The sequence below is a fragment of the Bos grunniens genome, chromosome 10, assembly GCF_055505025.1.
Source record: "Bos grunniens cultivar Pamir isolate PY7600 chromosome 10, Bosgru_T2T1.0, whole genome shotgun sequence".
Lineage (NCBI taxonomy): Eukaryota > Metazoa > Chordata > Mammalia > Artiodactyla > Bovidae > Bos > Bos grunniens.
In genome coordinates this window covers 72,443,314-72,462,152 of record NC_141174.1, presented here as the reverse complement: position 1 = coordinate 72,462,152, position 18,839 = coordinate 72,443,314, and the positions used below count along the sequence as shown (strand labels likewise).

Here is an 18,839-nt window from a genome sequence, read left to right as displayed (position 1 = left end):
TTGCAGAAAATTCCAATACTTATTAAATGTACCACATATTTGGTCATTTACTCATTCATGGTCTTAAGCAATATTAATACCACTTTTTTTTTTCTTGCACATATACCTTGACTTTCAAAGAAATCAAGATCTTCCTTAATGTTGACTGTTTTGTATAATTTTCCTTTGTAAAATGTCCTGAGCATCTAAATCAATGTTGAGACAATGCTGAGGCAGTTAATAAACATAAAATAATAAAACTGTAACTACCCACGTAATACAAGCATTACAGTTTTTGCTGTCCTATCACCAATATTTAATGTCTACCAACCAAATTTTTCTCTCCACATTTTTGAGGTAAAGATTTTTCGGTTGTTTTTTTGAAGAAAATTTTATTCCTTCCTGGCCTTACTGGAAAATTCTTGGTTGTTTCTTTGGTATCCCTGATCTTTTGAGTATTTTTAGACTTAAGTCATATTTCTTTGGGGATCTTCCCTGGTGGTGCAGTGGTAAAGAATGTGCCTGCCAATGCAGGAGATTCAGGTTTGATCCCTGGGTGGAGAAGATGCCCTGGAGAAGGTAATGGCAACCCACTCTAGTATTCTTGTCTGGAGAATCCCAGGGACAGAGGAGACTGGTGAGCTACAGCCCATGGGGATGCAAAACAGTTGGACATGAGGAGCCTAGTAGGCTACAGTCCATGGGGTCGCAAAGAGTTGGACACGACTGAGCGACTTCACTTCACTTCAGTAGTGACTAAACAGCAATGTATATCTTATACTTATTTAAATTCTTTAACAGCATAAAATATCATGGTTGGAATAAGATTCCTCTGTAAATCACTACTGTATTTGAGCTTGTGACATCTATTAAACTCTTTATATCTCGAAAATATAATGAAGAATTTACAAATTGGAGAGTGGCTAATTCAAAACTGAGTTTGTAGACCAATGGCTCCCAATAAAGAAAGTTAAGTCACTCACTCGTGTCTGACTCTTTGCGACCCCATGGACTGTAGCCTACCACGCTCCTCTGTCCATGGGATTTTCCAGGCAAGAGTACTGGAGTGGGTTGCCATTTTCTTCTCCAGAGGATCTTCCCAACCCAGGGATCAAACCTGGGTCTCCCGAATTGTAGGCAGACGCTTTACCATTGAGCCACCAGGGAAGATTAAAAAAAATACTGCAGATGTGCTTTTTTTTTTTTTGGTGCTGAAACCCGGGAATGAACAGATGTGCTTTATGGTATATAATATGGTTAAACTATTTGTTGAAGTGTACCTGAGATTGCATTTTGAGAAACAGTTTGCCTCCACTTTTGAGTATCCAATGGGCCCCTCTCTCATGTAGATATAAAGTGGCTTCCCAACAGGAACACATTGCCTGGAAAATCCTATGGACGGAGGAGCCTGGTAGGCTGCAGTCCTTGGGGTCGCTAAGAGTCAGACACGACTGAGCGACTTCACTTTCTCTTTTCACTTTCATGCATTGGAGAAGGAAATGGCAACACACTCCAGTGTTCTTGCCTGGAGAATCCCAGGGATGGGGAAGCCTGGTGGGCTGCCGTCTATGGGGTCGCACAGAGTCAGACACGACTGAAGTGACTTAGCAAAGCTTTTATAAATAGACATCAGCTCTACCTACAGTTTGGCTATCCATTAAATCACATACGTTTGAATTTATTCAAAAGCAAAGATTTTTACACAAAATATTCTCAGAGAATATGACTTAAAACTGGATGAGAATAATATTATTTTTAACATTTGGCTAAGGGATATGCAGTCCATCTCCATCTATAAATCAGCTGTTCTCAAATGTAGGCAGACAGAACACAAGGAAATGTTTTCAAAATACACATTACTATCTCACATGGGAGGTGAGGGAGATGGGAGGAGTAACAATCTAATGATTCCTTTAAAGTTGAATGGGTTTTTATATAAGTATTTCAATCTCATGAATATTCTTTTCTAAGCACTGAGTTTGAAGGACCAAAGAAGATATTTCTTAATATATTTTTTCCTTTAAAATATTACTACACTACTTCTATTTGCTCCTGATTTTTATTACAAATGATAATGAGTTAAAAAATATTAAAAAGTTATACTATTTCAAGTAAGGGAAATTTGAGAATAATACTTCAAAAAAACTTTTGCTTCAATTTTTATTATAATTTATCCCTTATGGTAATTTGATAAGTTTTCTCATGCATAGATATAAAGATAGAAAAAAAGTAAAAATACAACTTTTGTTACTTAGGGCAATACATTTAGTTTCATGGGACATGTGGTGGTGATGGTGGTTCAGTCTCTAAGTCGTGTCTGACTCTGAGATCCCATGGTCTATAGCCCACCAGGCTCCTCTGTCCATGCAACATGTAGAATGCTATATCTATTTATCATTTGGGTATAATTATTTATTTTTCATTAATTCACATTCTTAATTACTACATTTAAAAAATATAAAACAAATTAATGTTCTCTTACACATTTTCTACTCGAACACGCTGATAGTCAGAGAGTATAGCACCTACTGATATTCCCTCTACTTCTTCTTTTTCCTGAAAATAAAGCAAAACGTGTAAAAATATAAATAAACATGTGGCTCTGTATCATGTTCTGAAAATTATAAATGAATTGTTTCATTTAGAAAACCACCTCGAAATAGAATAATTTACTGAAAACACAATCCATGTTCAGGGAAAAAAAGTATATTAAAAAATACATGTTTAACTCACCCTCTCAGTTCTGGGGAGAAATAATTATTCTTTTTACCAAAAACCCCAATTACTAGAGACCATTTTCCAAGGAGAAGATAAAGGCAGCACTTCCAAAACGTTTTCTGACTTGATATCCCTTTAAAGATTCACTGATATTTGACAGAAATTTCTAAGAAATTTCTATTTAAGGAAATTTTTTCTATTTAAGGAAGTTTTCCCAGATTGAGTAACTTTAAAAAAATTGAACCAATGGTTCAGTTCAGTCGCTCAGTCGTGTCTGACTCTTTGAGATCCCACGACTGCAGCATGCCAGGCCTCCCTGTCTATCACCAACTTCCAGAGTTTACTCAAACTCACATGCATCAAGTCAGTGATACCATCCAACTGTCTCATCCTCTGTCGTCCCCTTCTCCTCCTGTCTTCAATCTTTCCCAGCATCAGGGTCTTTTCAAATGAGTCAGCTATTTGCAGCAGGTAGCCAAACTAGTGGAGTTTCAGCTTCAGCATCAGTCCTTCCAATGAATATTCAGGACTGATATCCTTTAGGACGGACTGGTTGGATTTCCTTGTTGTCTATGCAACTCTCAAGAGTCTTCTCCAACACCACAGTTCAAGCGCACCAATTCTTTGGTGTTCAGCTTTCTTTATAGTCCAACTCTCACATCCATACATGACTACTTGAAAAACCATAGCTTTGACTAGACAGACTATTGTTGGCAAAGTAATGTCCCTGCTTTTTAATATGGTGTCTAGGTTGGTCATAGCTTTTCTTCCAAGGAGCAAGTGTCTTTTAATTTCATGGCTGCAGTCACCATCTGCAGTGATTTTGGAATCCCCAAAATAAAGTCTCTCACTGTTACCATTATTTCTCCATCTATTTGCCATGAAGTGATGGGACAGAATACCATGATCTTAGTTTTCTGAAAGTTGAGTTTTAAGCCAGCTTTTTCACTCTCCTCTTTCATTTTCATCAAGAGGTTTTCAGTTCTTCTTTGCTTTCTGCCATAAGGGTAGTGTCATCTGCATATCTGAGGTTATTGATATTTCTCCCCAAAATCTTGTTTCCAGCTTGTGTTTCATCCAGTCCAGCATTTCTCATGACGTATTCTGGGAATAAGTTAAACAATCAGGGTGACAATATACAGCCTTGACATACTCCTTTCCTGATTTGGAACCAGTCCATTGTTCCATGTCCAGTTCTAACTGCTGCTTCTTGACCTACATACAAGTTTCTCAGGAGGCAGGTCAAGTGGTCTGGTATTCCTAACTCTTGAAGAATTGTCCAGAGTTTGTTGTCGTCCACACAGTCAAAGGCCTTGGCATAGTCAATAAAGCAGAAGTAGATGTTTTTCTGGAACTCTCTTGCTTTTTTGATGATCCAATGGATGTTGGCAATTTGATCTCTGGTTCCTCTGCCTTTTCTAAATCCAGCTTCACCATCTGGAAGTTCACAGTTCACATACTGTTGAAGCCTGCCTTGGAGAATTTTGAGTATTACTTTGCCAGGATGTGAGAAGAGTGCAACTGTGAGGTAGTTTGAGCATTCTTTGGCATTGCCTTTCTTTGGGATTGGAATGAAAACTGACCTTTTCCAGTTCTGTGGCCACTGCTGAGTTTTCCCAATCTGCTGGCATAGTGAATGCAGTGCTTTCACAGCATCATCTTTCAGGATTTGAAATAGCTCAGCTGGAATTGCATCACCTCCACTAGCTTTGTTCATAGTGATGCTTTCTAAGGATCACTTGACTTCACATTCCAGGATGTCTCGTTCTAGGTGAGTGATCACACCATCGTGATTATCTGGGTTGTGAAGATTTTTTTTGTATAGCTCTTCTGTGTATTCTTGCCACCTCTTCTTAATATCTTCTGCTTCTGGTAGTTCCATGCCATTTCGGTCCTTTATTGTACCCATCTTTACATGAAATATTCCTTTGGTATCTCTAGTTTTCTTGAAGAGATCTCTAGTCTTTCCCTTTCTATTGTTTTCCTGTATTTCTTTGCATTGATCTCTGAGGAAGGCTCTCTTATCTCTCCTTGCTATTCTTTGGAAATCTGCATTCAAATGGGTATATCTTTCCTTTTCTCCTTTGCGTTTCACTTCTCTTCTTTTCACAGCTATTTGTAAGACCTCCTCAGCAAACAATTTGCCTCTTTGCATTTCTTTTTCTCAGGGATGGTCTTTATCAATGCCTCCTGTACAATGTCATGACCCTCTGTCCATAGTTCATCAGGTACTCTGTCTATCAGATTTAATCCCTTGAATCTATATGTCACTTCCACTGTATAACTGTAAGGGATTCCACTGTATAAATATAAGCAATGGTATAAGTAGATAAAGGAATACAATGATTTTAATTTGTATCTTAAAAAAAAAATGACTGGCAGAGGAACATCCAGGAAGTATTGATGATAGAGGATAAAGACATCTCAGATGAGAAGGACACAATGAATTCTTGTCAACAGAGTTACAAGTCAGAACACCCAACAGTATATTCAGCAGTATCCCCCAGGGATGAGTGCTAACCTATCTATCTAGCATACCCATTAAAAATGTAATTTCAAATATGATCAAGTTTGCAGATGAAAGCTAGAATGGATTAAAAGGAAAAGAAAATCAATTAAGTACCTAGATGGATATGGACAACACAGGGATTTGGAAGGACAGGCCCAGGATAAGATTTAATGAAAAGAAGTATAAAATAATACACTAAGGGAAGAATTATACACAATACAGGTATAAATTAGGGAACAGTTATCTGGAAAACAGATACGGAAAAAGTGACTTGGGGGTGATTACGAATAACAAACTGAATAGAAATTCTCTGAATAGGCATAAAAGAAAAGTCATCCTAGATGTATGGAGTACAGAAGAAACTACTTCAGAGAGATGATTTCTTTATTAACACTCTGGTCTTTCCAAACTTGTAAACCTACAAAGTACAACAACAGCATTTCACATAAAAATAAATGTAATACTTTGAGATATTCTAAAATAACCTTGAAAGTCCTAAAATGATGCTATAATGAACAAAAATGAACAAGAGGAATCTCTCATGTCTTTGAAGATTAAAGCAAATTTAAAAGTTCTACTCTAAAATGATAGGGAAATATCTTCCCAAATTTCCTTATAATAAATAGATTCTCCAGGAAAAGAGCTATTTCCTTTGTTTTCTTATTTCAGCAACTTTGTGAGAACATTTGCTTATAACCTTTCTCTAACCTTCCTAGCGACTTTATTTTTATAAAAGTCATTGTATTAGTAGAAAAAAGGCAAAGTGTAGTGTTTTTCATTACATGCAAATATGGCATAGATCACAGAGTAGTGAGTGATGTTATCAACAAGATCAAAATTTCAGTTATATTTTTATACCATATATTTTATCTGGTAAAATAAAGTTTACCAGATATAAAATATATACCATATAGTTTATCTGAAGTTCTGTCAAAAGAAAGTATAAGGTCTTGAATATTATATATATGTGTGTGTCCGTGTGACTCTCAATAGATCATGAAAACAAATACCAGTCATTGAAGTTTTTCTTTGCACACTAAGTCAAGCCACTTAAAACTAATAATTGACATTTGTTATCTATTTAAAATGGGTTAATGTTCTATAATTCTCATTTATTATTCACCATAACCCCCAAATAATTATTATTTAATTCCTTTTAGTCTACATGAAGTCTCAGGAATTCTCTTCTATTTCTATCTCTCATTTTCTATTTCATAATATTGAACTAATCAGTTCTAGAATTATATACCCAGCTAAATTTGGCTATTCTTCAATACTAAGCCTACCTAAATAAAGACTATTAGTTACATTTTTTTCAACAATCATCATTACTACTACCCATTAGAAATTCAGTCCTATTACCTATTTAGCTCTGTGATTTTGAACAAGTTATATAATTTCTCTGTGTCTCAGTTTCCTTATCTATGTAGTGAAGATAATTATAGGTCTGTTTTCTAGGGTTATTATGAACACTGAGTAAAATAATACAGAAAAATAACAGTGACAAGCATCTAGTAAGTGCTTAGTAAATAATTTCTTCTGTCATTATAAATCTTCTTTATTATTACTAATATTATTCTATAACTATTTCAGTTACTACTTCTACTATTACTACTACTAACTACCACCACTACTGTTTACTACTACAACTAGATAAAGGCCTAACTTGACAAACAAAGCCCTTCATTCCTGGGCTTTAATCTCTTGCTCATTATTACTTTTTAACAAAGGTTCCCCGACTTGTAATAGTTTTATGTGTCAATTTGACTAGGCTAAGGAGTACCTAGATTGCTGATAAAGCATCATTTCTGTGAGGATGTTTCTGGAAGAGATTATGATTTGAAATGGTAGACTGGGTAAGGAAGATAGCCCTAGCCAATGCAGGTGAGCATCGTCCAATCTCTTGAGGGCCTGAATAGAACAAAAAAGTAGAGGAAGGGCATATTTATTTGCTTGAGCTGGGATATCCACCTGTCCGCAGACATCAGTGTTCCCGTTTCTAGGGCTTTTGGACTCAGGCTGAGATTTACAACACTAGTCCCTTGTTCTCAGGCTTTTGGGTTTGGATTTGAACTGTATCACTAGTTTTTTAGTCCCCCAGCCTGCCAGTGGCACAGCATGGGACTTCTCAGCTTCCATAATCAGATGAACTAATCCCTCAAAACAAATCTCTTTCCATATATCTTTATAGATTCTATTGGTCCTGTTTCTCTGGAGAATCCTGACTAATACACATCCCTTGACAACCAACTCTACAGTCCAGTTACAAACTTTTCAAACCTAATGAGTCCTGAATAATCCAAAGATTAAGTAAGACTTTTGTTGAATCCTTATCATTCAGAACATACTACTAATTTTGAAGAAAGGCAGACAGATCTTTAAAAGGTAAAAATCTAGCAGATAGTCAATCTACTCTGTAGAAAATACAGAGCTAAGCTCAGGTCCTAATCTGTGACTCATATCATTTGGGGGAAAAGTTGGTAAATTAACAATGTGTGTGTGCTTCCTACAAGTCATTGCACCCTCAGGGTCATATACTGAGTCCTCTTCTCACTCCGTTCTCTGCTTCTTGAGGTTCTTGTTTGTTTCCGTGGCCTCAAGTTCTCCTACGTGCTGATAGCACCTCCATCTTTCTCTAAACTCTCTTGTTCCTTGGTATGTGAGGAGGATTGATTCCAGGACTCCAATGTGGATATCAAAATCCTAGAACATTCAAGTCTCTTATATAAAATGGTACAGCATTTAGATATAACATACACACATTCTCTCTAAAGAGAGAATACCTTAATAAAACAATGTACATGTCATGTAATAGTTATAAATACAACGACTAGATTAGCCAAACAGACATCACAAGCTTATTTGTTGCTTAGATCACTGTTTTCCACAATTTGGTCAATATGAAGCACAACTGCAAGACTGCTGGGGAGCTAGTCCAGGCAGCTACCTGACCTACCTCACCAATTGCAACAATAGAGAGAGTAAAAATGTTAGTTGCTCAGTCATGTCCAGACTCTTTGTGACCCCATGGACTATAGCCTACCAAGCTCCTCTGTCCATGTGATTCTTCAGGCAAGAATACTGGAGCGGGTTGCCATTGCTTCTCCAGGGTATATTCCTGACCCAGGGATCAAACCCAAGTCTCCCACATTAAAGGCAGACTCTTTACTCTCTGAGCCAACAGGGAAGGGTACAACAGAGAGGTCACTTGCAAAAACAGACACATACACATAAACTGGTTCAAAACATAGCTTCCTTATTACTATTTGTACACCTAACTTGTATGTTCAGAAAGGACAAATATATCAATACATCAACACTCTTGTTTAAGAATCCAATGTCTGATTACAGAGGGTCAAATGTGCTTCTCAGAATATTTTAAATTCTGGAGACCAGAAATAGACCAAATCGTAATAATGCTTAATTCTGAATAGTAGTTCATTTTTGCTATTTTATTTCTAACTTTATATTTCCTCAAACATTTTTACAATGTATTTACCTTTTCAATTAGGGGAAAATTTATTAAAACCCATATATGCATATATGTACTCATCCTATGAGCTGGTAAGCTGGCACACAAAATTATTCATGTGTTTATTATGCAGCAATTTATAAAGGCCTATTGTGTGACAGGTCCTATACCAGGAAGGCTGAAACACATTTGAAAAAAGCACAGATGTTAACCTTAAGAAATTAAAATCTGGTGGTGAGGGATGCAGGAGAATGGACACACTGAGAGATTAAGTAAAATAAGTGACGTAAGTCCATACAGAGTATAATGGAACACAAAGAAAAGAATCTTTCTAGGGGGATGAGATTAGAAAATACTTAAAAAAAAAAAAGGTAATTGAAAGAGATGCATGTATCTCAATGTTCGTTGCAGCACTTTTTACAATAGCTAGGACATGGAAGCAACCTAGATGCCCATCAACAGATGAATGGATACAGAAATTGTGGTACATATATACAGTGGAATATTACTTAGCTATGAAAAAGAATGCATTTGAATCAGTCCTAATGAGGTGGATGAATCTAGAGCCTATTATACAGAGTGAAGTAAGTTAGAAAGAGAAAGACAAATATTGTATATTAATGCATGCATATGGAATCTAGAAATAAGTACTGATGAACCTATTTTCAGGAAAACAATCGAGATGCAGATATAGTGAACAGACCTGTGGACACAGTGAGGGAAGGAGAGGGTGGGACAAATTGATACAAAAGTATGGAAACATATACAAAACTATATTTTAAATAGATAGCAAGTGGGGATTTTCTGTGTGACTCAGGAAGCTCAACCCAGTGCTCTGTGACAACCTTAGAGGGGTGGGAGATTGGAGGGGGATTCAGGAGGGAGGGGACATATGTATACCTGTGGCTGATTCGAGTTGATGCATGGCAGAAACCAACATAATATTGTAAAGCAATTATCCTCCAAAAAAAATTATATTCCAAACATGAAACAGTCAGAAATGTTGATTCTTTGCCCTTTCTGATCATAAGAAAATAGATAACAGCTTCTACTGTTTTCCTCCTTCAAATAGGATTTGTGTACAAAATCCACCAAATTTTTTTCTTCAAACAAACAAACCTGGTTCTAAAAAGAAATGTATATAATATATCAGCTAACAAATTGACATACACCTATTTATCTCCATTTGATATCTGATTGTGTGGTCAAATCTTCTATAGCAAACAGTAATCAATAATTATAAAAAAAAAAAAAAGAACATGTCAATCTGTTAGGGCCACAGAAGTAGGTCCTGTGCCAACCTGGCACCTTTCTTCTGTGGCTCCTGGGATGCTTACTGCTTTTGGCTTGGGCCTGGTTCTCTGGAAAGTAAGAGTCCTCTGCTGGATGAAGAGCTGCCCTGAGGGCTCCATGTAGCTTCTATGGGCCCAGTTCAGGCCTGGTCCAAGGTTTTGTATCAGGTTGGGGCTGTATCAAATTATTAGACTTGTCCATGTATAACCTAGTCCCAAAGTCTTATTAACTACTAAGCCTTATCTATGTCTTTTAAAATCAACACCCTAAGGCATCAGGAACACAGACACACAAGGACAGAAATGGACTTATACTATGAAATGTACCTAGTGTGTCCTCATTTATATGCAAAGCTCTACCATGCAACAGTTAAAAGGTACCCAATTCAGAGACTGGGATGAAGACAGCATACCCTTGGTCATATGGTAGCAGTGAAAATTACAAGTTTAGAAGGAGGGTTTAAAGGTAGAAATTTAGACCCAAATTAGATTTATTCACTCAATATTCACTTATCTTCATACTGAGAAGTTGATTCACAAAGCCAACAACATAAATTTTTCAACCAACTTTTAAAATGCAACTTCTATAAATGAGGATTATTATTTTTTATGTTTAAACAGCTCCAGCTTTATTGAGATATAATTGACAAATAAAATTGTAAGATGTTTAAAATGTGCAATGTGATGAAAACAAGCTGTCCCTTTTTACAAATGAAAACTAGGTCTATTTATTCCAAAGACAAGAAGATATGCAGCTTGCATTTATCGGGGATATTATTTTCTTTGAAAAATGCTTCAGTTACCAGTATTATTCTGTTAATGAGTTCCTGCCTGTTGAGAAAAAAATGATCTGCTGAATTTAAAATGTTTTTCATCTGAAAGGCATTCTAACATTTTTAATATGAACCATTCATTAAAGAAGCACCCTTGCATTATAGCTCTGAGTGGTGATATTTGGACTTCTGGCAATGTGACATTATTAAATAAGAAACATTTGTGAATGCCAATGATATTCTGGGGACTGGATAATGAAACAAAAAATTTATGTGGCCAGTAAAGCACTAGATGATTTTTCCTTAAACTTTTAATTCTTCACTTCAGTAGAATTACACAAGTCCAGGTTAAGAAAAATAGCCACAGAAATGAATACTCTTTCACATGAAATAATTCTGAAAGTGACACTGAGAATTGCCAAGAGATATATTCAGGCATCTGACTAAAATTTTTGTTCGACTTATTATTGTTTTTCTTAGTATCAACAATATAAACCATTTCCAAAATGGGAAATGATCACCATCTGGAGTTCTGCCATTAAACAGTAAGCTCATGATGGAGTATTAGGTCACTAATTTGTAACATTATTATCTCCCTTTGTGAGCTTTCTCAATTAAACAGGGAAAAAGTTGTTAAGGAAATCATTTAACAAAGAAACTGTAGATTATCGTAATCATTTGTCATTTATTTCCATTTTAAAACTAAAGTGATTTCTTTTACTTTTGAGTTTGCATCTTAGTTGTAACAGTATGACACTCCTAGTTTGGAATAAATCTGTCATTTGCTACCTGGAGTGTCTTCCAACCTCAATGTACAAATTCATACATTGCTAGTCAACTTAGGCCAAATTCAACCTGAAATAAAACTGAACTCTGGAACAACTTTTCCCTCCTTGGGTTTCCAAGAATATTCATCCTGATAAGAAGGTGACATTTTGAGGACTTCTGTGAAACTCTTTAATAACAACAACATGAATAAAGGATTAAGCTGTTACTCTTTGTGGGAAGAATAAAGAAACAATCAAGAATTATTCATTTCTAAACAAATCAGCTTGGTAGCAAGTGTTTAATCTGTTTAAAAGCTGCTTTCTAAACTCATTTTCTAAGCTCCTAAGAAAACTTTCTTTGATTAGAGATAATATTTAAAATGCAACTTATATAAATGGGGATTATTATATTTTATGTTTTTTAATTACTCCAGCTTCATTGAGGAATAATTAACAGGCAAAATTGTATGATGTTTAAAATGTTCAACATAAAGATCCATACGACCTAGACAGCATATTAAAAAGCAGAGACATTACTTTGCTGACAAAGGTCCATATAGTCAAAGCTATGGTTTCTCCAGTAGTCACCTACAGATGTATGTGAGAGTTGGACCATAAAGAAGGCTAAGCACTGAAGAATAGATGCTTTTGAAGTATGTTGTTGGAGAAGACCCTTGAGAGTCCCTTGGACTGCAAGGAAATAAAACCAGTCAATCCTAAAGGAAACCAACCCTGAATTCACTGGAAGGACTGATGCTGAAGCTGAAGCTCCACTACTTCGGCCACCTGATGCAAAAAACCGACTCAGTGGAAAAGTCGGTGCTGGGAAAGACTGAAAGCAGGAGGAGAAGGGGACGACAGAGGAGGAGTTGGTGAAGGAGAGGGAAGCCTAGCGTACTGCAATCCATGGGGTTGCAGAGAAGGACACGACTGAGTTGACTGAACAACAATCAACAATACTTAGGTTGTTTCCATATCTTAGTTATTCTGAATAAACCTACAATGAACTTGAGAATACAGATATCTTTCAGAGATAACGATTTCACTTCCTTTAGATTTATACCTGGAAGCAGAATTGCTGGATCATATGACAGTTCTATATTTAATTTTTTGAGATACTTCCATATTGCTTTTCATAGTGGCTGTTCAACGTACAAGACCATCAACACTGTACAAGTTTCCATATTCTCCGTATCCTTCCCTGCATTTCTTATCTTTTTGATAATAAATAATCCTAACAGGTGTGAATTGATATTTCATAGTGATTTTGGTTTGTATTTCCCTGATAATTAGTAATTTTGAGCACCTTTTCATATATTGCTGGCCATTCATGTCTTCTTGGAAAATGTCTCTTCAGGTCTTTTGCCTATTTTTTAAATTGGTTACTGTTTTTTTGGGTTTTTTTGTTGTTGTTGTTTTTCCTTTTCTTTTTTAGTTTTAATTTTTTTGGGGGGTGAGGTTTTGAGTTGTTTGAGTTCCTTGTATACTTCAGATATTAACCCATTATAATACATATAGTTTGCATATATTTTTTCCCATTTCATAAAATGCCTTTTTACTTTGTTGATGATTTCTGAGGTTGAACACACCTTTTTAGTTTATGGAGACCTATGTGTTTAGTTTTGCTTTTGTTGTCTTTGCTTTGCATGTCAAGTCCAAAAAAAATCATTGCTAAGATGAGTGTCTAGGAGTTTATTGCCTATGTTTTTGTCTAGGAATTTAACCAGTTTCAGATCTTACATTCAAGTCTTTAATACATTTTGAGTTGATTTTTATGTATGGTGTAACACAGGGGTCCAGTTTCATCCTGTTGCATGTGGCTAACTAGTTTTCTTATTGCCATTTATTGAAGAGATTATTCTTTGCCCATTGTACATTCTTGGCTTTTTTGTCAAAAATTAATTGATGACATATGCACAAGTTTATTTCTGAGTTTTCTATTCTGTTCTATTAATCTATGTGTCTGTTTTATGCCAACACCATATTGTTTTAATTACTACTATTTTGCAATATAGTTTGCCTCCAACTTTGTTCTTTCTCAAGATTGCTCTGGCTATTTGGGAAATTTTTGTGGTTCCATACAAATTGTAGGATTTTTTTTTCCTACTTCTACAAAAAAAACCACTGGAATTTTGATAGGGCTGCAGTGAATCTATAAATTGCTTTGAGTAGTATGGTCATTTTAACAATATTAATCTTGCTAATTGAGTGCCAAATGCTAAATACTTAACACTCTTGCACAACTGGCTTTACATTTTTAAATGACTAGGTAGGAATATTGATTGGAAAAGTGTACAGAAGCAAAATATCTACTGAGGGAACCCTAAAGAAATCTACATAAGAAATGATGGAAGTCTAAAGTAAGGCAGTGTTTATGATGATGATAATGAAAAGGCTTATTTGTGATATAAGAAAAGATTAACAGATTTTGATAGCATGTGGCTGAGAAAGAAATCCAGAAAGCTCTCAATATTTTGGCTTGGTCACTTGATGGATAGCAATGGCATTACTTTTATAAGAAATACACACATTTGAGGAGGAATATAATGTGTACTATTTTGGACATTAAGCTTTATGTGCCTTTGGTCAATCAATGAGACTTGCTCAGCAGACATTCGAGTATGGAGCTCAAAGAATATATAATTGGGTGATATAAATGTGTACATCAGTGGTAACTGAAGCCAGAAGAAGAGATGATGAGATGAAGTCAAATGGAAGTGTAGACTAAAAGAGGGTGAAAAATGAAGCCATAAGGAACCATAACACTTATAAAGTGGGTAGAGAAAGAAGGATCTTGAAAGACAACTAAGGACAGAAAAACAGATGGAAAACTAAGACAGAAGGAAATCACAGAAGCCACGGTCAAAGAAGAAAAGTTTACTAGCTCCTAAAGAGATCAAACTGGGAAAGGAGTATGTCAAGGCTATATATTGTCACCTTGCTTATTTAACTTTTATGCAGAGTACATCATGTGAAATGATGGACTAGATGAAGCACAAGTTGGAATCAACATGGCTGGGAGAAATATCAATAACCTCAGATATGCAGATGACACCACCCTCATGACAGAAAGCAAAGAAGAACTAAAGAGCCTCATGATGAAAGTGAAACAGGAGAGAGAAAAAGCTGTCTTAAAACTCAACTTTCAAAAAACGAAGATCATGACATCTGGGCCCATCACTTCATGGCAAATAGATGGGGAAACAATGGAAACAGTGACAGACTTTTATTGGGCTCCAAAATGACTGCAGATGGTGACTAAGGCCATGAAATTAAAAGATGCTTGCTCCTTGGAAGAAAAGCTATGACAAACCTAGATGGCGTATTAACAAGCAGAGTCATTACTTTGCCAACAAAGGCCCATATAGTCAAAGCTATGGTTTTTCTAGTAATCATGTATGGATGTGAGAGCTGGACCATAAAGAAAGCTGAGTGCCAAAGAATTGATACTTTTTAACTGTGGTATCAGAGAAGACTCTTGAGAGTCTCTTGGACAACAAGGAGATCAAACCAGTCAATCCTAAAGGAAGTCAGTCCTGAATATTCACTGGAAGGACTGATGCTGAATCTAAAACTCTAATCCTTTGGCCTCCTGATGCGAAAAACTGACTCAGTGGAAAAAACCCTGATGCTGGCAAAGACTGAAGTCAGGAGAAGAGGGAGATGACAGAGGAGGAGATGGTTGGATAGTATCACTGACTCAATGGACATGAGTTTCAGCAAACTCTGGGAGATGGTGAAGGACAGGGAAACCTGGTGTGCTGCAGTCCATGGGGTTGCAAAAAGTCAGACATGACTGAGTGACTGAACAACCAACAATACTTAGGTTGTTTCCATACCTTAGTTATTCTAAATAAAACTGCAATGAACATGAGAGTACAGATATATTTCAGAGATAATGATTTCACTTCCTTTGGATTTGAAAAAAAAAAAAGTCAGATATGACTGAGAGTCCGAATTGAACTGAACTGAAAGCAGTCAAAGAAAGAAAAGACTGAAGTGAAAATGAATAAAACAAGGATTTAGTTGTTGTTGACTTTAAGAAGACAAGTTTAAACGTTCTGTTGTTGATGAGAAAAAAAATGAAGCAGCATATGAGAATGTGCAATGAGGAAGAAAATAAATATCAATAAATATTCCACAAAGATCTCTGGTAGAGAGATGGTACAACTGCTAGGAGAGAATGTAGGATTTAAGGGGGAATGCATAATGTTTAGTATTACATGATCATAAAATATAGTGGTGCACCACCATGAAAAAAAATAACATGTTTGAGTTCAGTCTTACTTCTACTAACATATAGAAACATTATCTAGGTCAAGAAGGACCATAAGAAAATGTATGTAGCTTCATAAGCTAAAAGCACAGTTGTCTTCCAAAAAGTAAAAGAAAATGAGAAAATTTCTTACTTTTATCTCAAATTGTACTCTCAGAAGAAAAACTTTAAAAATATTTCTAACTTAGGCATTTCACTACAGTACTGCTAGTTTAGATCTTCTCAGCTCTCCTTAGAATAATATCAATGGAATGGTCCTTGCTCTCTCCACCTGTAATTTCTTCTCCCTCTAGCTGATCAACTAGCAGATTTATGTTCCCAAAAGCAATCCCTTCACATTTCCCTACTGGCCAAATTCATTTCTCTCTCTCATCCAGGCTTATTTTCATAAATCCTTTATGTAACTATTTTCTATTTAGACTGAATGTACTAATTTCCTATCTTACTCTTCTTTCCATTTGTCATTGTCTACCAATCCTCTGACCACAATCCTGATTAAATGCAATCCTACTCATTCTTCACAACCCATGACTTCGTCTGATCCTTCTGATCAGAGGTGATTTCTACTGCCTTTCAACCCTTTCTAACTCTTACTTTATACACTTCTTGAGTCACATTACAAATACTATTTGATACATATATAAAATACATTTTACAAATATGCTTATATATATATATATATATATAAAGTAACAAAAAACTCTGATTCTGTTGACATTCACAGGCACCCAGTACCGTGTTTTACATTAACTTAGCAAAAAAGCACATAAGAAGAATTCAGTCATTACTATAGATACTACAATGATAAAAGTGAAGGGATGAGCAATTTATTTAGCAACATTAAAGTTACACTTTATAATATTATCACTTTGATGACTGTACCAGTCAAAGTACAACTAGAGGAAAAAAAAAAGAAAGAAACCACTCTAAGAATTTAAAGAAAAGTTGTCATTTAGTCACAAAGTCATGTCTGAACCTTTGTGACCCCAAGGACTGCAGCACACCAGGCTTCCCTGTCCTTCACTATCTCCCAGAGTTTGCTAAATTCATGTCCATTGAGTCAGTGATGCTATGCAACAATCTCATCCTCTGTTGCTTCCCTTCTGCCCTCAATCTTTCTCAGCATCAGGGTCTTTTCCAGTGAGTCAGCTCTTCGCATCAGGTGGCCAAAGTATTGGCGCTCCAGCTTCAGCATCAGTCTTTCTAATGAACATTTAGGAATGATTTCCTTTAGGATTGACTGGTTGGATCTCCTTGCCATCCAAGGAACTCTCAAAGAATCTTCTCCAGAACCACAATTCAAAAGCATGAATTCTTCAGTGCTCAGCCTTTTTTATGGTCCAACTCTCATATCCATACATGACTACGGAAAAAATCACAGCTTGACTATACAGACCTTTGACAGCAAAGTGATGTCTCTTCTTTTTAATACTCTGTCTAGCTTTGCCATAGATTTCTTTCCAAGGAGCAAGTGTCTTTTAATTTCGCGGCTGCAGTCACTGTCCACAGTGATTTTGGAGACTAAGAAAAGAAAATCTGTCCCTGTTTCTACTTTTCCCCTATCCATTTGCCATGAAGTGATAGGGCTGAGAATTAATTACATAGGTTACAGAACTCAGAAGCCTACAGAACACTGAGAGAGAACTCAGGGACCAGAAATTGCAGAAAGCAGTTATTATCCATAGTTTGGGTTTCTCCTTTACTCTACACTACTACCACACTCACAACACTTTTGACTACAAATGTCAGGAAAAGGTTGTTCCACATCAAGTAATTCTGCAACATCTGCTTAATGTCCTACAACTTAACTCAACTCTGACACTACCTGCCTGGAAACAGCACCGCACAGGTTAAGGGCTCAGTCTTACAAGACCATTCTCACAACTCCTTCAGATGCCAGTCTAAAGTAGTGGGTCTCCAGGTGCTTACAATTTTTTGTCCAATTGTCTACAAATCAGAGGTCCCTTGAACATTTTGAATTTTGAACCAGGTGAATACACTGTCTATTCAAAAAATTAGTAAAATTAACGGCACAACAGTGAAATCCTCTGAATCTTTTTGCCCTTAGCAAATTTGGCAGGAAACTGATTTCCAAACCAATTTAATTTTTTCCCCTCTCTTTAAGAGAGAGAAAAATTCAAGAGAAAAATTCCAATTAGCCTTGATCTACATATTATTGCCTGAAGTGCTGTTACAACTATACAGTCACTAGGTTTAAGACTCTAGCAGAATGTTGCCACATAAACATATGGAATTACACAAAGGAAAAGCAAATATGGAGGACCAGTTACATTCTTAACTCTTCTTTGCCCCTGATAAACTCAAAATAAAGAAAGCACCAACAGACATAACATTAAAGTTTCAAAGCAGAGACTGTAGTTTTCAGATTTTTTAAAAAGTTAACCTGCTAATAGTCTGCATGCACATGGTTAGGATAATTAAGTTAAAACACAGATTTATTTGCCAATTTTTCCTGGTAGATAATATTTTAGTTATTCATTTAGCATCCCTGAGGAAAAAGAATGCTGACCACCAGCCAAACTGTTTCTCTCAAACCATACTGCAATACTATGCAAATGTAAAGTGTTAAATAAATAAAGATTTTCTAATGTTTAGTATTAGTCATCAATAAGGTTGAGTTCAGTTCAGTCGCTCAGTCATGTCTGACTCTTTGTGACCCCACAGACTGCAGCATGCCAGGCCTCCCTGTCCATAGCCAACTCCTGGAGTTTACCCAAACTCACGTCCATCGAGTCAGTGGTGCCATCCAACCATCTCATCCTCTGTCGTCCCTTCTCCTCCTGCCCTCAATCTTTCCCAGCATCAGGGTCTTTTCCAATGAGTCAGCTCTTCACATCAGGTGGTCAAAGTATTGGAGTTTCAGCTTCAGCACCAGTCCTTCCAATGAATACTCAGAACTGATCTCCTTTAGGATGAACTGGTTGGATCACCTTGCAGTCCAGGGACTCTCAAGAGTCTTCTCCAACACCACAGTTCAAAAGCATCAATTCTTCGGTGCTCAGCTTTCTTTATAGTCCAACTCTCACATCCAT

The 18,839-nt window shown here is 36.3% G+C and overlaps 1 protein-coding gene across 4 annotated transcripts in view; it reads right to left on the bottom strand.

The window, feature by feature from the left end:
- Window positions 1-18,839, bottom strand: part of DPH6 (diphthamine biosynthesis 6) — a 190,923-nt gene that overhangs the window by 86,804 nt on the left and 85,280 nt on the right. For 3 of the 4 annotated variants that reach the window (XM_086322008.1, XM_086322009.1, XM_086322010.1), the window contains one exon: window positions 2,462-2,535. In XM_086322008.1, the coding sequence (XP_086178134.1) occupies window positions 2,462-2,535 (74 nt within the window). Of the gene's footprint in view, window positions 1-2,461; window positions 2,536-18,839 lie in introns of those variants that run through there. The other variant, XR_015135020.1, reaches the window with a different exon arrangement.